The 12,789-nt window shown below is 28.3% G+C and overlaps 2 protein-coding genes across 2 annotated transcripts; both read left to right on the top strand.

Annotated features, from left to right (window-relative positions):
- Window positions 1-633: 633 nt before the first annotated feature.
- On the top strand, window positions 634-1,512 carry Phum_PHUM071270 (uncharacterized protein; the record flags this gene model as incomplete). Its single annotated transcript, XM_002423539.1, has 3 exons — window positions 634-690; window positions 770-979; window positions 1,057-1,512. The coding sequence occupies 3 exons, from the start codon at window positions 634-636 to the stop codon at window positions 1,510-1,512; spliced, it is 723 nt and encodes a 240-aa protein (XP_002423584.1).
- Window positions 1,513-2,332: 820 nt separating this feature from the next.
- On the top strand, window positions 2,333-12,442 carry Phum_PHUM071260 (Katanin p80 WD40-containing subunit B1, putative; the record flags this gene model as incomplete). The annotated part of the gene is made up of 11 exons (XM_002423538.1): window positions 2,333-2,366; window positions 2,955-3,085; window positions 3,343-3,561; window positions 3,710-4,023; window positions 4,254-4,404; window positions 6,254-6,491; window positions 7,249-7,302; window positions 7,427-7,742; window positions 7,836-8,133; window positions 8,216-8,535; window positions 12,190-12,442. The coding sequence occupies 11 exons, from the start codon at window positions 2,333-2,335 to the stop codon at window positions 12,440-12,442; spliced, it is 2,328 nt and encodes a 775-aa protein (XP_002423583.1).
- Between the last annotated feature and the right edge of the window lie 347 nt (window positions 12,443-12,789).

Genomic DNA, 12,789 nt, shown 5'->3' with positions numbered 1-12,789 from the left:
GTACATTTATATTTACATTTATAATTTGGGCTTTTTATTTTATTAATTTTTTCTTTTTTTCTTTTTTTTTTTTTTTAATTAATTAATTAATGCCACTTTGAGGTAATTAAAAGTTTTAAAAATTAAATGCTGTGATTTAATCAATTTTCCAATTGACTTTAGGAAAAAAAAAAGGAAAAAATTTTAGGCAATAATAATTGACTTATAATTGTTTCAGTTTTTCAATATAACACACGGTTTATTAAAAAATTTAATATTAATTGTTTGTTTGTTTCCGTTTTTTCTTTAAAACCTTTTTTTTTTTAATAGTACTATTAATATTATTATTATTATTATTATTATTAATTTAACTGAAAAAAGGTGTAATCGATAAAAAAAAGAAAAAAAAAAAGTCGATAGCTAATGGTTTCAATGACCGCCGGTTATATTTTGTTTTAAAGTATCCGAATATAATTAAAAAAAAATTAAGAGGATATCATTTTATGATAAGATGAATGGATTCGAACAAAGGGGAAAAATAAAATTTTGAAATTGAATATTATTAGTTGGGGAGAAAAAGTTGTGCTACGTTGTTTGTCAGTAACCTTTTTGGTATCGTGGTAGAAAAAAAAAAGGAAAAAAAAATTAAAAGAAATGCGAGTGATTTATATAATTTTTTTAATAATTTTTTATTGTTTTGCACAAGATTCGGTAAGTTTTTACAATTAATTTAAAATAATTTTTAACAATAATAATCTATAAATTTTTTTTTTTTTTTTCCCATCATCAGCCTTCACCATCGCAAAAATGTACAAATTTATCGACCATTAAATTTCCAATAACTTCATTTAATTGTTGGGAAAAATATGATGGATATTATGCTGATGTTGAAATGGATTGTACTATATTTCATTATTGTCAAACATTGCAACATCCAAACGGTTTAAATGAAAGTATTAAATGGGATTTTGCATGTCCTCAAAATACTATTTTTAATCAGGTAAAAAATTATTATTATTTCCCTAACAATTCCCTCTTGTTTTATGTTTATAAAAAAATGTTTTTTTTTTTTTTTAGAGAATTTTGTCTTGCACACCTCCAAGTTTTGAATTTGACTGTCAAAAATCAGAAAATTATTTTTATGTTAATCGTGACGTAGTTTTATCGAGCAACTCGATGAAAAAAATTGAAAATTCTAAACCTTCGAATGTAAATAATGGAAATCGTTTGACCATCGATGGCCCTGTTGTTTTACCCATTTACTACCCTGATTCGTCTGTATTAAATGATACAAAATTTTTTACATTGACAAGAGATTCACTCGAAACTCAAACGGTTAATTATTCTAATAAATACAATCCTTATTACGATAAGGAAAAACATTCGATTCATCTTGCTAAATTAAATAGTAAACTTCATACGAAAATTGCTGAAGCTACTTCTGCTAATTTAGAAAATAGTAGCGGTAAAAAAGTTTTGGTTTTATATCCAGTGGCTTTGCTTAATGCATTAGATGTTGTCGAATTGCATTAAATAATTTTTTTATTTGATTTTATCAGGGATTTTATAAACATATAAAACCATCATGTTTTCATTTATAAATTTTTGGTTAATTGATATTTAAGAAATATAATACTTATTGATATATTAGTTTTTTCTTTTTTAATTAAACCTTATTTTACATAAAACTTATTCCATATTGCACATTTTTATATTTATTCACTTACCTTAAGTAAAAATTTAAGTTGAAAAGAGAAATTCACCTTTCAAGGAATGCTATCCAAAGTTATCTTTAACTCGTTACATTTTAAATTAAAGTAATTTGTTATTTTTTCACTTTACTATTTACACTTTTACACTTTCAAAAAAAAGATTATTCTTATTAAAAATTTTAAGTAATTTTGCATTCTCATTTATATAGATTTAAGAAAAAAAAAAGAATCATTCAAAATGTACATTAATAATAACGTGAAACCGTTAAACTCGATCGAACGGAAATGACGTCACTTTACATATGAATTATAAAAATGTACTCTTTCGTTTTTAACGTATCTCGCAGGCTTTGTTTTTAGAAAACCCCTAAAATGGTGTTGTGTGTCAAGGATGATATAAGAGTTTTAAAATATTGGTAGTACTTCGTTAATAATTTTTATTTATTTTGTGAGTGAATTTCCGATTAATCAAGTGATTTTATATTAAATTTTGTTGAAAAAAAGTGATTTAATAATATGAAAAATTATTGAAACGTATAATTGCTTAGCGTTAATAATGGGAAAATTACCAATTTTGGTTAGGAAAAAAAAATAAGAAAATTATACTGGGAAATTCAAAACCGAGTGCAAATGTCGTGGAAATGGCTACTTCTACTATGCGATCTTTCAAATTACGTAAGTTTTTTTTTTATTATTTTACTGGTACGGTAAAAGAAAAAAAAAAAATTCATTAAATAAACAGGTTGCAATTATTGGTGAATCCTTTCACACATTCAACAAATTGCGTTATTTATTGTGTAATTTTACATTTTTTTTAAAATATAAATTTTATTTATGTAACGACTGTAATTTCTAGTTATTTTTTTTTTTCATAAAAAATAAATTAAGTTAATTTGTACGAATTTGTTTTCTTTACGTTATTGTAATATAATGGAAAATTTCATATGTTTTACCGACTTTATTTCCTTTCAAATACAAAGAAATAACGATTCGATTGCTAATAATAGATGTTTAAAATTTATTGCTTATCTTAATAACTGCTACTTGTATATTTCAAGGTGCTTATTAGTCATCATTTTAAAAAATAAAAATTAATGTCCTTTTTTTGTTTCTTTTTAACAGATTGTAGAAAAAATAAAATAAAATTTCAATGTACATGCATAAATAAAAAAATTATGTTAAAATAAATAAATAAAACTAAAAAACTTTTTGTTTTTTTTTCTTCGTTAATATGATATGCTTTTGTAATTTATTAATTTTTAGAAGAATTTATTGCTCATGAAGCAAAAGTCAATTGTTTGGCACTTGGGCAAATATCAGGAAGAGTTTTAGTAACAGGTGGCGATGACAAAAAAGTCAATTTATGGGCTATAGGAACTACAAATTACGTACTGGTAAGTAAAAAATCGAAAACCTTTTTTTCTTTAATATAAGATATTCCCTTGGCAGTAAATACGTTTAGTTGTATTGCATTTTCAAATGAGCAAGTTTCTTTTTCTTGTTATTTATTAGTTTAGTAGGTTCCAAGAAATTAATTGTTTGGATGCCTTAGGGAATATTATACTTTAATCTTGGCCTTAAATTTGAAAACTGGTTTGAAATTTTAATTTTTTGTTTTCTTTTCGTGACTTTTGAAAATTTATTTTAACAGAGTTTAAATGCTCATACAAACCCGGTTGAATGTGTGAAATTTGGGCACACAGAAGAGTTTGTGTGCTCCGGATCACAAGCTGGAGAATTGTATATATGGGATTTAGAAGCTAATAAAAAGACTCGAACATTTGTTGGTCATAAAGATGCAATTAAATGCATGGATTTTCATCCCTATGGGGATTTTTTAACATCAGGATCATTAGATACTTCAATCAAGGTTAGCAAACAAGTTTTTTTTTTTTAAAATCTTATGTATTTTCTCTTAAAATTCTCATTATTATTATTATTCATTTAAACAAATTTCAAACATTCATTTGTATTTGAGTATGTATAAATTTAATTTTTTATACTATATTTAAATGCAGTTATGGGATCTTCGACGTAGGGGATGTATTTCAAACTACAGGGGACACATTTTGACTGTAAATAGCGTTAGATTTAGTCCTGACGGTTTGTGGTTGGCATCAGGCGGTGATGATGGCGTCGTTAAACTTTGGGACGTACGAGTTGGTCGTCTTTTGCAAGAATTTCGTGATCATTTAGGATCCGTTCTCTCCGTTGAATTTCACCCTCATGAATTTTTATTAGCTTCCGGGAGTTCAGACGGAACGGTTAATTTTTGGGATTTGGAAAAATTTCAATTGGTTTCAACAACAGGAAAAGGATCGAATTCTATAAAGTATGTAATAAAATTTATCAATTAAAAAAAAAAAAAAAAAAAAAAAAAAAAAAACAAGTTAATGTGGGTGGTGGTGATGGTGATGGTTGGTTATTTAATTCTAAAAATATTTGTCTTTCTCGTTCTTTGAATTATATTTCATAATTTTGCGTGTGTCACAATTCTTCAACCTAATAATGGAAATAAATTAATCTTTTTTCTGTTTTTTTTTTTTCTATCAAAATTTATAGTTGCCTGCATTTTACCCCGGAAGGAGAATGTCTCTATGCTGGGGTTGAAGATTACCTCAAGGTATTTGGTTGGGAACCAGCCAGGACATTTGATTCGGTACCCACGGGTTGGGGACAAGTTCAGGACATGGTGAAAACTACCAATCAACTGGTAAATATTATAATTTTAATACTACGCTCAATTTTCTCTCTCTCTCTCTCTCGAATTCAGGTTAAGATAATTTCATTTTTAAATTTTTTTTGATTTTCGCGATTCAGTGGGCTGTCAGAACTGGTTTTTGTTTTTCAAAATCAATAAATTTATTATTGGGGGGGGGGGAAACAAAAAACCTACGCCAATACTCGCGAGCATTTAACTAGATTTTTTAATATTCTTAAAAAATTCTCAAAAACCCGTCAAAAAAAAAACAAGATTAAAGCAGTTCGTGAGTTCCCTCGTGTATCATTATGCAACTGAAATATTATTGTTGTTGTTTGCCTGATAACAACAACAACAAACATAAATTATTTTTTTTGTTTCTTAATAGAATTCTTTGTCTATTATAAATTCAAAAAAATAGTACTTTGTTAAAATGTTTACAAGGAAATTATAAATTCTGAAAAGAGAAAAAATAAAAAATATCGTGAATTTTAATTAAAAAAAAAAAAAAAAAATTAACGTTCAATTAATCGGATTTGTTACGCCGTGAAAATTTCCTTGCAAAAAATTTTCTTTTTTTTTTTTTAATTTTCAATTTGGAATTTTAGTTAAAAGTCGCGGATACACACGAAACACTCTTATTTAAAAACTTTGTAATTATCTCAAAAAAATAATTGTTTAACATTGTAAACTTTTTTTTTTTTACTGATAATTTTTATTATTATTATTATTACTATTAGTAATTTGCCATAAATGTTAATAACCGAAAGAAAGAGAGAGAGAGAGAAAAATATGTATCGTTAAAATAAAAAATTAATCGTTGGTGTGAGAAGAACAACGTACGCATAATTGTGAGAAAAAAAAAAAAAAAAAATTTTTTTTTCGTTGTTTCCTTGATCTTTTATCATTTGCACTTGAAAATTTTTTTTTCTCTCTCTCGAGTCTCTAATAAGTTTATAATTGCAACTTTTTTTGTTGTTGTTGTGTAATAATATTTTTTTGTAACCGTTTTACCGTTAGTCACTTAAAAACAAAACAAAAAAAAAATTACTTGACACTAAAAATCGAGCGAATTAGAGTTTATTGTTTTAGTTTTCAATTAAACCCTTTTTTTCTTTTGGGATCGGGGGGGAGCTCTAAAAAGTTTTGGGATTTAAGAAAAAAATAAATAAATAATAATAATAATAATAATAATTATTGTGGAGGTTGGAAGGAAATGCTTGAAACATATGTGTTCGATTGTGATGTTGAGAGAAAAAAAAAGCACGCATGCGATGCGTAGTAGTTTCTTTTCTTTTTTTATCACTATTTATTCTTTTTTTGTTTGAAAAAAATTTAGTAAAAGTGTTGTTAATGTCATTTTAAGGTAATTTTTAATAAGATAAATTTGTAAACCAATAAAACAATACTAAGACCGCTGCGATTGCTTTGAACACATTTTTTTGAAGGCCAGTTTTTAAAAGAAGTCATTATTATTATTATTATTATTAATATTATTATTAAATTATCATGATTGTTGGTCAAATAAAGAGATCGAAGGTCGTTACGATATTTCGAAAATGATTTTTAAAAAAAATAAATAAATAAAATAAAATTATTATTATTTTATTTATTTTTATCAAGCTTAAAAGAAAAAAAAAAATCAAAATAATTAAATCGACTGTCTCTCTCTCTCTATCTCTCTCTTTTTCTCTCTCTGTCTCTCTTTCTCTCTGTCTATTATTCTCCGCGTTCTTTTCACTTACCGATGCATCTAATTTAAATGATGAAAAAAAAAAAAATTCAAATTATTAAAACAAAAATTTGCATTAATACGGTTAAGTGATTTTAAAAAAATAATTTTTTTTTTTTTTTTTTTCAGATCGGAGCATCGTTTCACAAGTCAAAAGTTATGTTGCAGGCCGTGGATCCGAAATTAGTTAAAACGGAACCGGAAATGAACAAAACAAATTCCAATTTCATACATTCCTCCACTAGAAAAAGCTTTATAAGAGATAATAAAGTGTCTCCACCTAAATTATCGTTAAAAATGATGGAAGAATCGGGTGGTGAAGACGAATCAGTCGAACCATCGGCCATTTTTCAACCCCAACGAACGCGTAAGATAATTGTCTTTTTTTTTCTTTTCTCCCCCCCCCTCCCGTTTTTTCTTCTTTCCCTCTTTTGTAATATTTAGTATTTTTTGTATTTTTTTTTGAAATTTGTGTAACTGATAAAAAAAGATTTGTTTTTTTTTTTTTTTTTTTTTTTTTTTGTTTTTCTTACGGCAAATATTTCAATTTGCCCGAGTTTTTATCTATATGAAACCTACGCACCACCTTTGAGATATTTGGCAGGTACTTTAAAACCTCGTAGGAAAAAATTAAATTTTGAGTCATCTTTGAATCGAATTTTCAGCCTTATTGTATATATATATATAATAAGTTGGAGGCGGGGAGGCGTGTCAAATAGTCACCCAATTTCAATTTTGTTTTTCTAGGCTAACAATTTTTTTTTTTTTTATTTAACCGTAAATAAATTATCATTATTATTCTTTATAAAGGATTTGACGATGTAGAAATTTCGTCATGTCATTTATTGCAATACGAATAATAATTTCAAATTTCAAAAAATTACCCGTAATAAATTTTAAAATTTTTAAATGATTCTTGTTACTTCTATTGAAAGTTATTGGAACGAATAAATGCAATGAAAACAAAATTTTGTTGTTGTTGTTTTTGTTGTGCGTAGCTTAAAGCTATTGTGTTTATTGCACTTAATAAAATATATATTCTATATCGTTATTTATTTTATAATCAAAAATTTCACTTGTAGTTGATTTGCATATTAAAGCTTTATTTGTCACTTTTGTTTTAGTTACGCGTACACCTCCTCTTATTTCTGAACCGGTTTTATCATCCATCGATACAGGTTTGTGTTTTGCACACGATTCACTATTGATTTTTTTATGTGCATATCATTGTTTCCGATCGAGTGTTGGAAACAATAAAAAAATAAATAAATAAATGGTTTCATCACGTTTTGTTTTTTACAGATTTATCTTTACGACTTAATTCAGCAACTTCAGATTCCGAGCCTTTAAGTTTAAGTAGTTTGGATAGCAATCCGAGAGTTCATGTTACTGTGCGTTCGCCATCTCCAAGACTGATTCAAAAAGAATTGCCTCCTCTTGTAGATTCAAAAAGGGAAAATCGAAAAATTAATGCGGTGAATAAAACAAGGCCACCTCCGGCTCCTCCTGAAAATCACGAGGAATCGAGGCTGGGCTCACCCAGACGGCAAAACGCTACCAAAGTCAACAATGTGATGAAGTACGTTTCGTCAGAAACAAAGACTGAATTTTCAATAAAGTAAGTATGCAAAAATTGAACAACATTATTATTTTTTACGAACGTTGCAAAAATTTCCAGCGTGAAACTCATATAACCGTAAATAACTTTTAGGGCAAATAATATTCGTGGATCAGATCCAAATTTACATAAGCCACCGGTAGCTGCAAGAGTACGAAAAAATTCCTTAAGCTTACATTCGAATGGTTCTTCGGAAAATAGTCGACTTGACGATCCCCTCACGAGGGTTCGTGAAAAAACTTCTAGAAATATAATGTCTCCTCGACCAAGTTCATCTCTACCTCCCGCATATATAACTACTCCTCACCCTGTTGATCCTAGTCCCGAAGACGAATACATACCAATGTCGGGAGACAGGCCGTCAGGGTTAAGCATGGACGATTTCCTACCTGTGAGTAGCCAATCAGTACCAATTTTTCATTTAGCAACCAACATTTACTGATATTAATGCGTTTATATTTTCAATATTTCAGAAAAATAGCAGTACCAGTTTTCCATTTTTACAAACTTGTCCCAACATGTCCGAAGCGGAAGGATTATCTTCCATAGTTCGAGATCATAATTCAATGATGGCAGTTTTAATGAATCGTCATAAAAGTTTAAAAACGGTTTTTTCTGTCTGGCACAGAAAAGATACGAAGGCAGCCATCGAATATGCGGTCGCTTTAGAGAATCCGAGTGTAATGGTGGATTTGTTGAGTGTTTTAGTGTTAAGACCTTCCATTTGGACTTTAGATATATGTGGAAACGTATTGCCTTCAATATCGAATTTATTACAAAGCAAATATGAATTGTAAGTACCTTTTATTTATTTATTTATTCATTTATTAATCGTTACTCAAGTTCTCAAGAAGAGTAATTAATATTATTCGTTTTACTGTTATTGTCTTTTTATACTTTTTGCATATTTATTTCCGGTTCGCATTAAACAAAAAAAAAAAGTCGAAAGTCGTTCGACCAGAATTTTAATAACTAATTGCATAATATGTATGTATACGTGGTTGTCCTTATAAGGTTTCCAAGTAATCATCTTTTATGAATGATATTCACTTCCATTGTCAAATTAATAAACCAAAGCCATTTAAATCTTGGCATAAAGATCGGTGTGTGTGTGTGTGTGTGTGCGTGTGTATTTGCTTTACAAAACGTAATAGTAGGTGAAATCAAGGTTGAATTTAAATTTTTCAAATGCGCAATTTTACTTTTTTTTTTTTTTAAAATTAATTTTACTATTTTATTATTATTTAATTTTTGCGTTTTACGCAATTGAAAATAAATCACGTATTTTACGTTTATCGCATTTTTACGCGTTTTTTTATTTGAGGTGTGAGGTTTTGACGTGATTGTCAAGTTAAAAAATTTGATTTTTTTTGTTTTAAATTTTAACTTTTACGTTTTTCTGTTGTAAGCTTTGATTTTTTTATATTCCGAAGGTTTCAATTTTTTTTTTCGGTGACTTTGCAGTTTCTTTTCTCCCGTTATTTTTATAGTTTTGCGGTTAATTGTGTGGTTTAATTAATGCTTTCACGATGCCATTAAATTTATTGTTTTCTCACCTGTGAAGAACAAACGTTACAGATGATACGTAATAATTTATTTGGTGGTTTTTTTTTTAATAGTAAAATGGGTTGTTTGTGACGCTGTTGTTGAGTCGGGGGATCCAAGGCGTGAATCCCTGTTTTCCCGCCCGCCTATACTTTTATAACTTCATCATTTTTAAGTCGACAATATGATTAAAGTTATTTGTTTTTTTTTTTTTTTTTTTTTTTCGCGTAGGATTTTAAAAATAACGATAGAGAAAGATTGACTCGTGTTTATCCGCCTAGGGGCTTATCAAATTGCACTAAATTTTTCATTTATAATTAATTGATATGATTGATTTATTTTCTCATTCAATTCTTTTGTTCTCTCTCTTTCTATCATCATTTCTTTTTTTTTTCTTGCGTCCCAATTAGAGTTTTTTCCTTCACGATTTGTTTTTCATTTTTTTCTTACATACGAAGATAGATCATTAATTTTTCTTCTCATTTAATTACTCTTTTTTTTTTTTTTTTTTAATAACAGTTTATTTGTCATCGAGTGACGTTGAAAATCATTATTGTACGTCGTATAGAAATCAATTAAAAGAATTTTTTTTTTATTTAAACTTATAAATAAGTCGGAAAAGGGTTTGTTTTTCTCCATTATCATATTTTATTATCCTTTGATAACAAAAACTTTTGTGGTAGGAATTTGAAAGTTAATGACGATAATCGGCAACGGGTCCGAAACGTGCGTCCGATAAAAATATCTTGTTAAAATGATTTATATTTTTTGCATAGGTGGAAGCGCCGAGAAGGGAGGGGGGAGGGGAAAAGGGTTGCGAACGATTTGGGGTGTGAAATTGGCCAGGCGGGAATTTCTAACAAAAGATGTGAAATCGAAACAGAAGAAGAAGGAAAAAAAACGGTCTCTCTCTATCTCCGATTGTGCCGACCAACTCTTTCTCTCCCTCCCCGATTCTCCAATTTCTAAAAATGGAGCATTTACTCACCCACCCCCCCTCCCTTTTTTGGAAAAGTTGTCATTGAACGAATTGTATTTCGTGAATGAAAAAAAAATAAAAAAGGTTCCCATAAAGGCTCGACCTCTCAATGATTATATGAGCGGTCCGATTTCTTCGGATCGTTTCGTACGTCGAGTGTGACCAACTTTTTTATACAAATAATGCAAATGAGATGTGATGTGCGGATGATTATAGGCGGATCATTTATGGGAAACAAAAACTAACATTTGTCGTCATCGTCGTCGTCGTCGTCGTCGTCGTCGTAGGTGTTTTTAGAAATTCATTTGTTGAAAAATGATTTATCTCGAAAATTTTTTCCACCATTTATTTTAATCGTCATCGATAATAATAATTATTGTTATTATCATATGCAAAATTTTCAAAATTCCAAACAAGAGTTTCTTTTGTTTTAAAACTTAAGGTATACAATTTATTAACGAATTCTCGTTCGATATATTTCGAGTTCGATATTTCTCCTCTCTTTCATTTCCTTCAACCAATAATAAACGCGTTAGTAAACATTGCGATTTTCGAAAGTTTTTAATTTTTTTTTTTTTTTTTGTTTTAAATCGATTGTTAATAATTTTATTACGTGATAGAAAGTAGGGTTAATGATCGGTAAAAGGAAAAAGTGCGCTCATGATTTTAATTAATTTTTATTCACGTAATTTGAAATCAATTGAAGTGCTATCACTTTTAACTAATAATAATAATAATAATAATTATTATGATGATGATGATGATGATGATGATGATGATGATGAAATTCGCATTACCCCCCCCCCTTTTTTTTCTTACGTTTGATATTTTTAATTGAATTTTAATAAAACTTGATGAAATCTTAATAATTTTCTATGCGCCTTTCACAATAAATTTTCGTATCTACGATGATGATGATGATGATGATGTTTTTTATTTTTATTATTTGTGACAATGAAGAGTTAGAAGTTCTTTGGAAAAAATGAAAAAAATTTATTTATAAAAAACGTTTCGTTATTATTATCATTCGTTAATTTATTTTTTTGATATCGTTTTTTTCATTCGCCGACCCGATGGTACTTGCACGAATGTAAAATTTTTTTTTTTTTTCTCACCCTCCTTCAAAGTTTTTATTTTATATTATTATTTTTTATTTTTTTTTATTTTTGGACAGCGGGTTTTAAAAACTCTCGATCGAATTTAAAAAAAAAAAAAAAAAAAGAAAAAAAAGGTTTCAAGTTTTTTGTTTTCAAACAAGCAGACAATCAAATAATAGTAAAAGAGATTCTAAAAAGTTGTTTGGGTTTCTTATTTGTTTTCATCATTTGCATGTATTAAAAAAACTGACGAAGTAATTAGCAGGCCTGTCATCGCGATACAAAAGAATCTTTTTTTTTTTGCATATATCAGAGAGAGAGAGACAGTCTCTGAGTGGTCCTAAACTCGATTTTCATAACGGAAAGTGTGCGAGAGGGTAGTTCAAGAAGGTGACGGTGGTGATCGGGGTGGTGGTGGTGGCGATGATGATAGTTTCAAATAATTCATCCCTCGCTGCTTTTCATATGTCGCGCTCAAACCCTTTCGGTTTCGCATTATTATTTTTTATATATGGTTATTCATTCATTCCCGTGAAATTTCGTTTTATTACTATTATTATTATTTATCATTTTTTTTTTTTATTGTCCGAACGATTTCGTCATCCGCGTCGAATGGAGAAAATTTTTTTTTGGTACCGAAACGGTTACGACATATTATGTTTCGTACGCGAATGAATTTTCGTCGAAACAAATTAATTTTTTTTTTTTTTTTTGTCAAAGGAAATATAAATAATTTACCGATAGATTTTTCATTCATCGGTTCATTTTTATATATATATATAAATAATTTTTTAATTTTAATTTTTTTTTTTGTTTTGTTTTTTAGACACATGACGACGGGTTGCGCGGCTTTGTCTCTCATATTGCGTAATTTTTCGCATATAATAAAAACAAACGTTCGTGCTCCGATTCACACGGTCGGAGTGGACATATCGAGAGAAGAACGATATAATAAATGCCTTAAATGTTACAAAAGCCTTATTTCGATTCGATCTTTTCTATTGAAAAAACAAACGGTTCAAGGAAAGATGGGACAATCATTCAGGGAACTTCTTACTCTCACGGAAGGACTCGAATGAAATTATCATAATCATCATCATCATTACTATTATTATCATTATCATTATTATTATTATTAGTTAATATCTACTATTGCCTGTGATAATTGCAGTCATTTTTTTTTTTTTTTTTCGTCTATGATTTTAAATAATTAATTATTGATAATTTGTTTTTCGAATCAATTTTCGAGCGAATGGAAAACTCGTTTTTTTTTTTTCTTACGAGAAGTTACGCTATTGAGTTTTTTTTTAAGGGAATGGAGGGTAGGAAGTGGGGAGGGGGTTGTTTAATGTTAACGGATTGTTTTTTAACTTTATGGGAGTACTTTTCCTGTAGAAATGAAAAGGCGATGTTTCGTATTATAGTT

This window comes from Pediculus humanus, genomic scaffold (assembly GCF_000006295.1).
Source record: "Pediculus humanus corporis 1103172107423 genomic scaffold, whole genome shotgun sequence".
Taxonomy (NCBI): domain Eukaryota; kingdom Metazoa; phylum Arthropoda; class Insecta; order Psocodea; family Pediculidae; genus Pediculus; species Pediculus humanus.
This window is presented reverse-complemented; position numbering and strand designations above follow the sequence as displayed.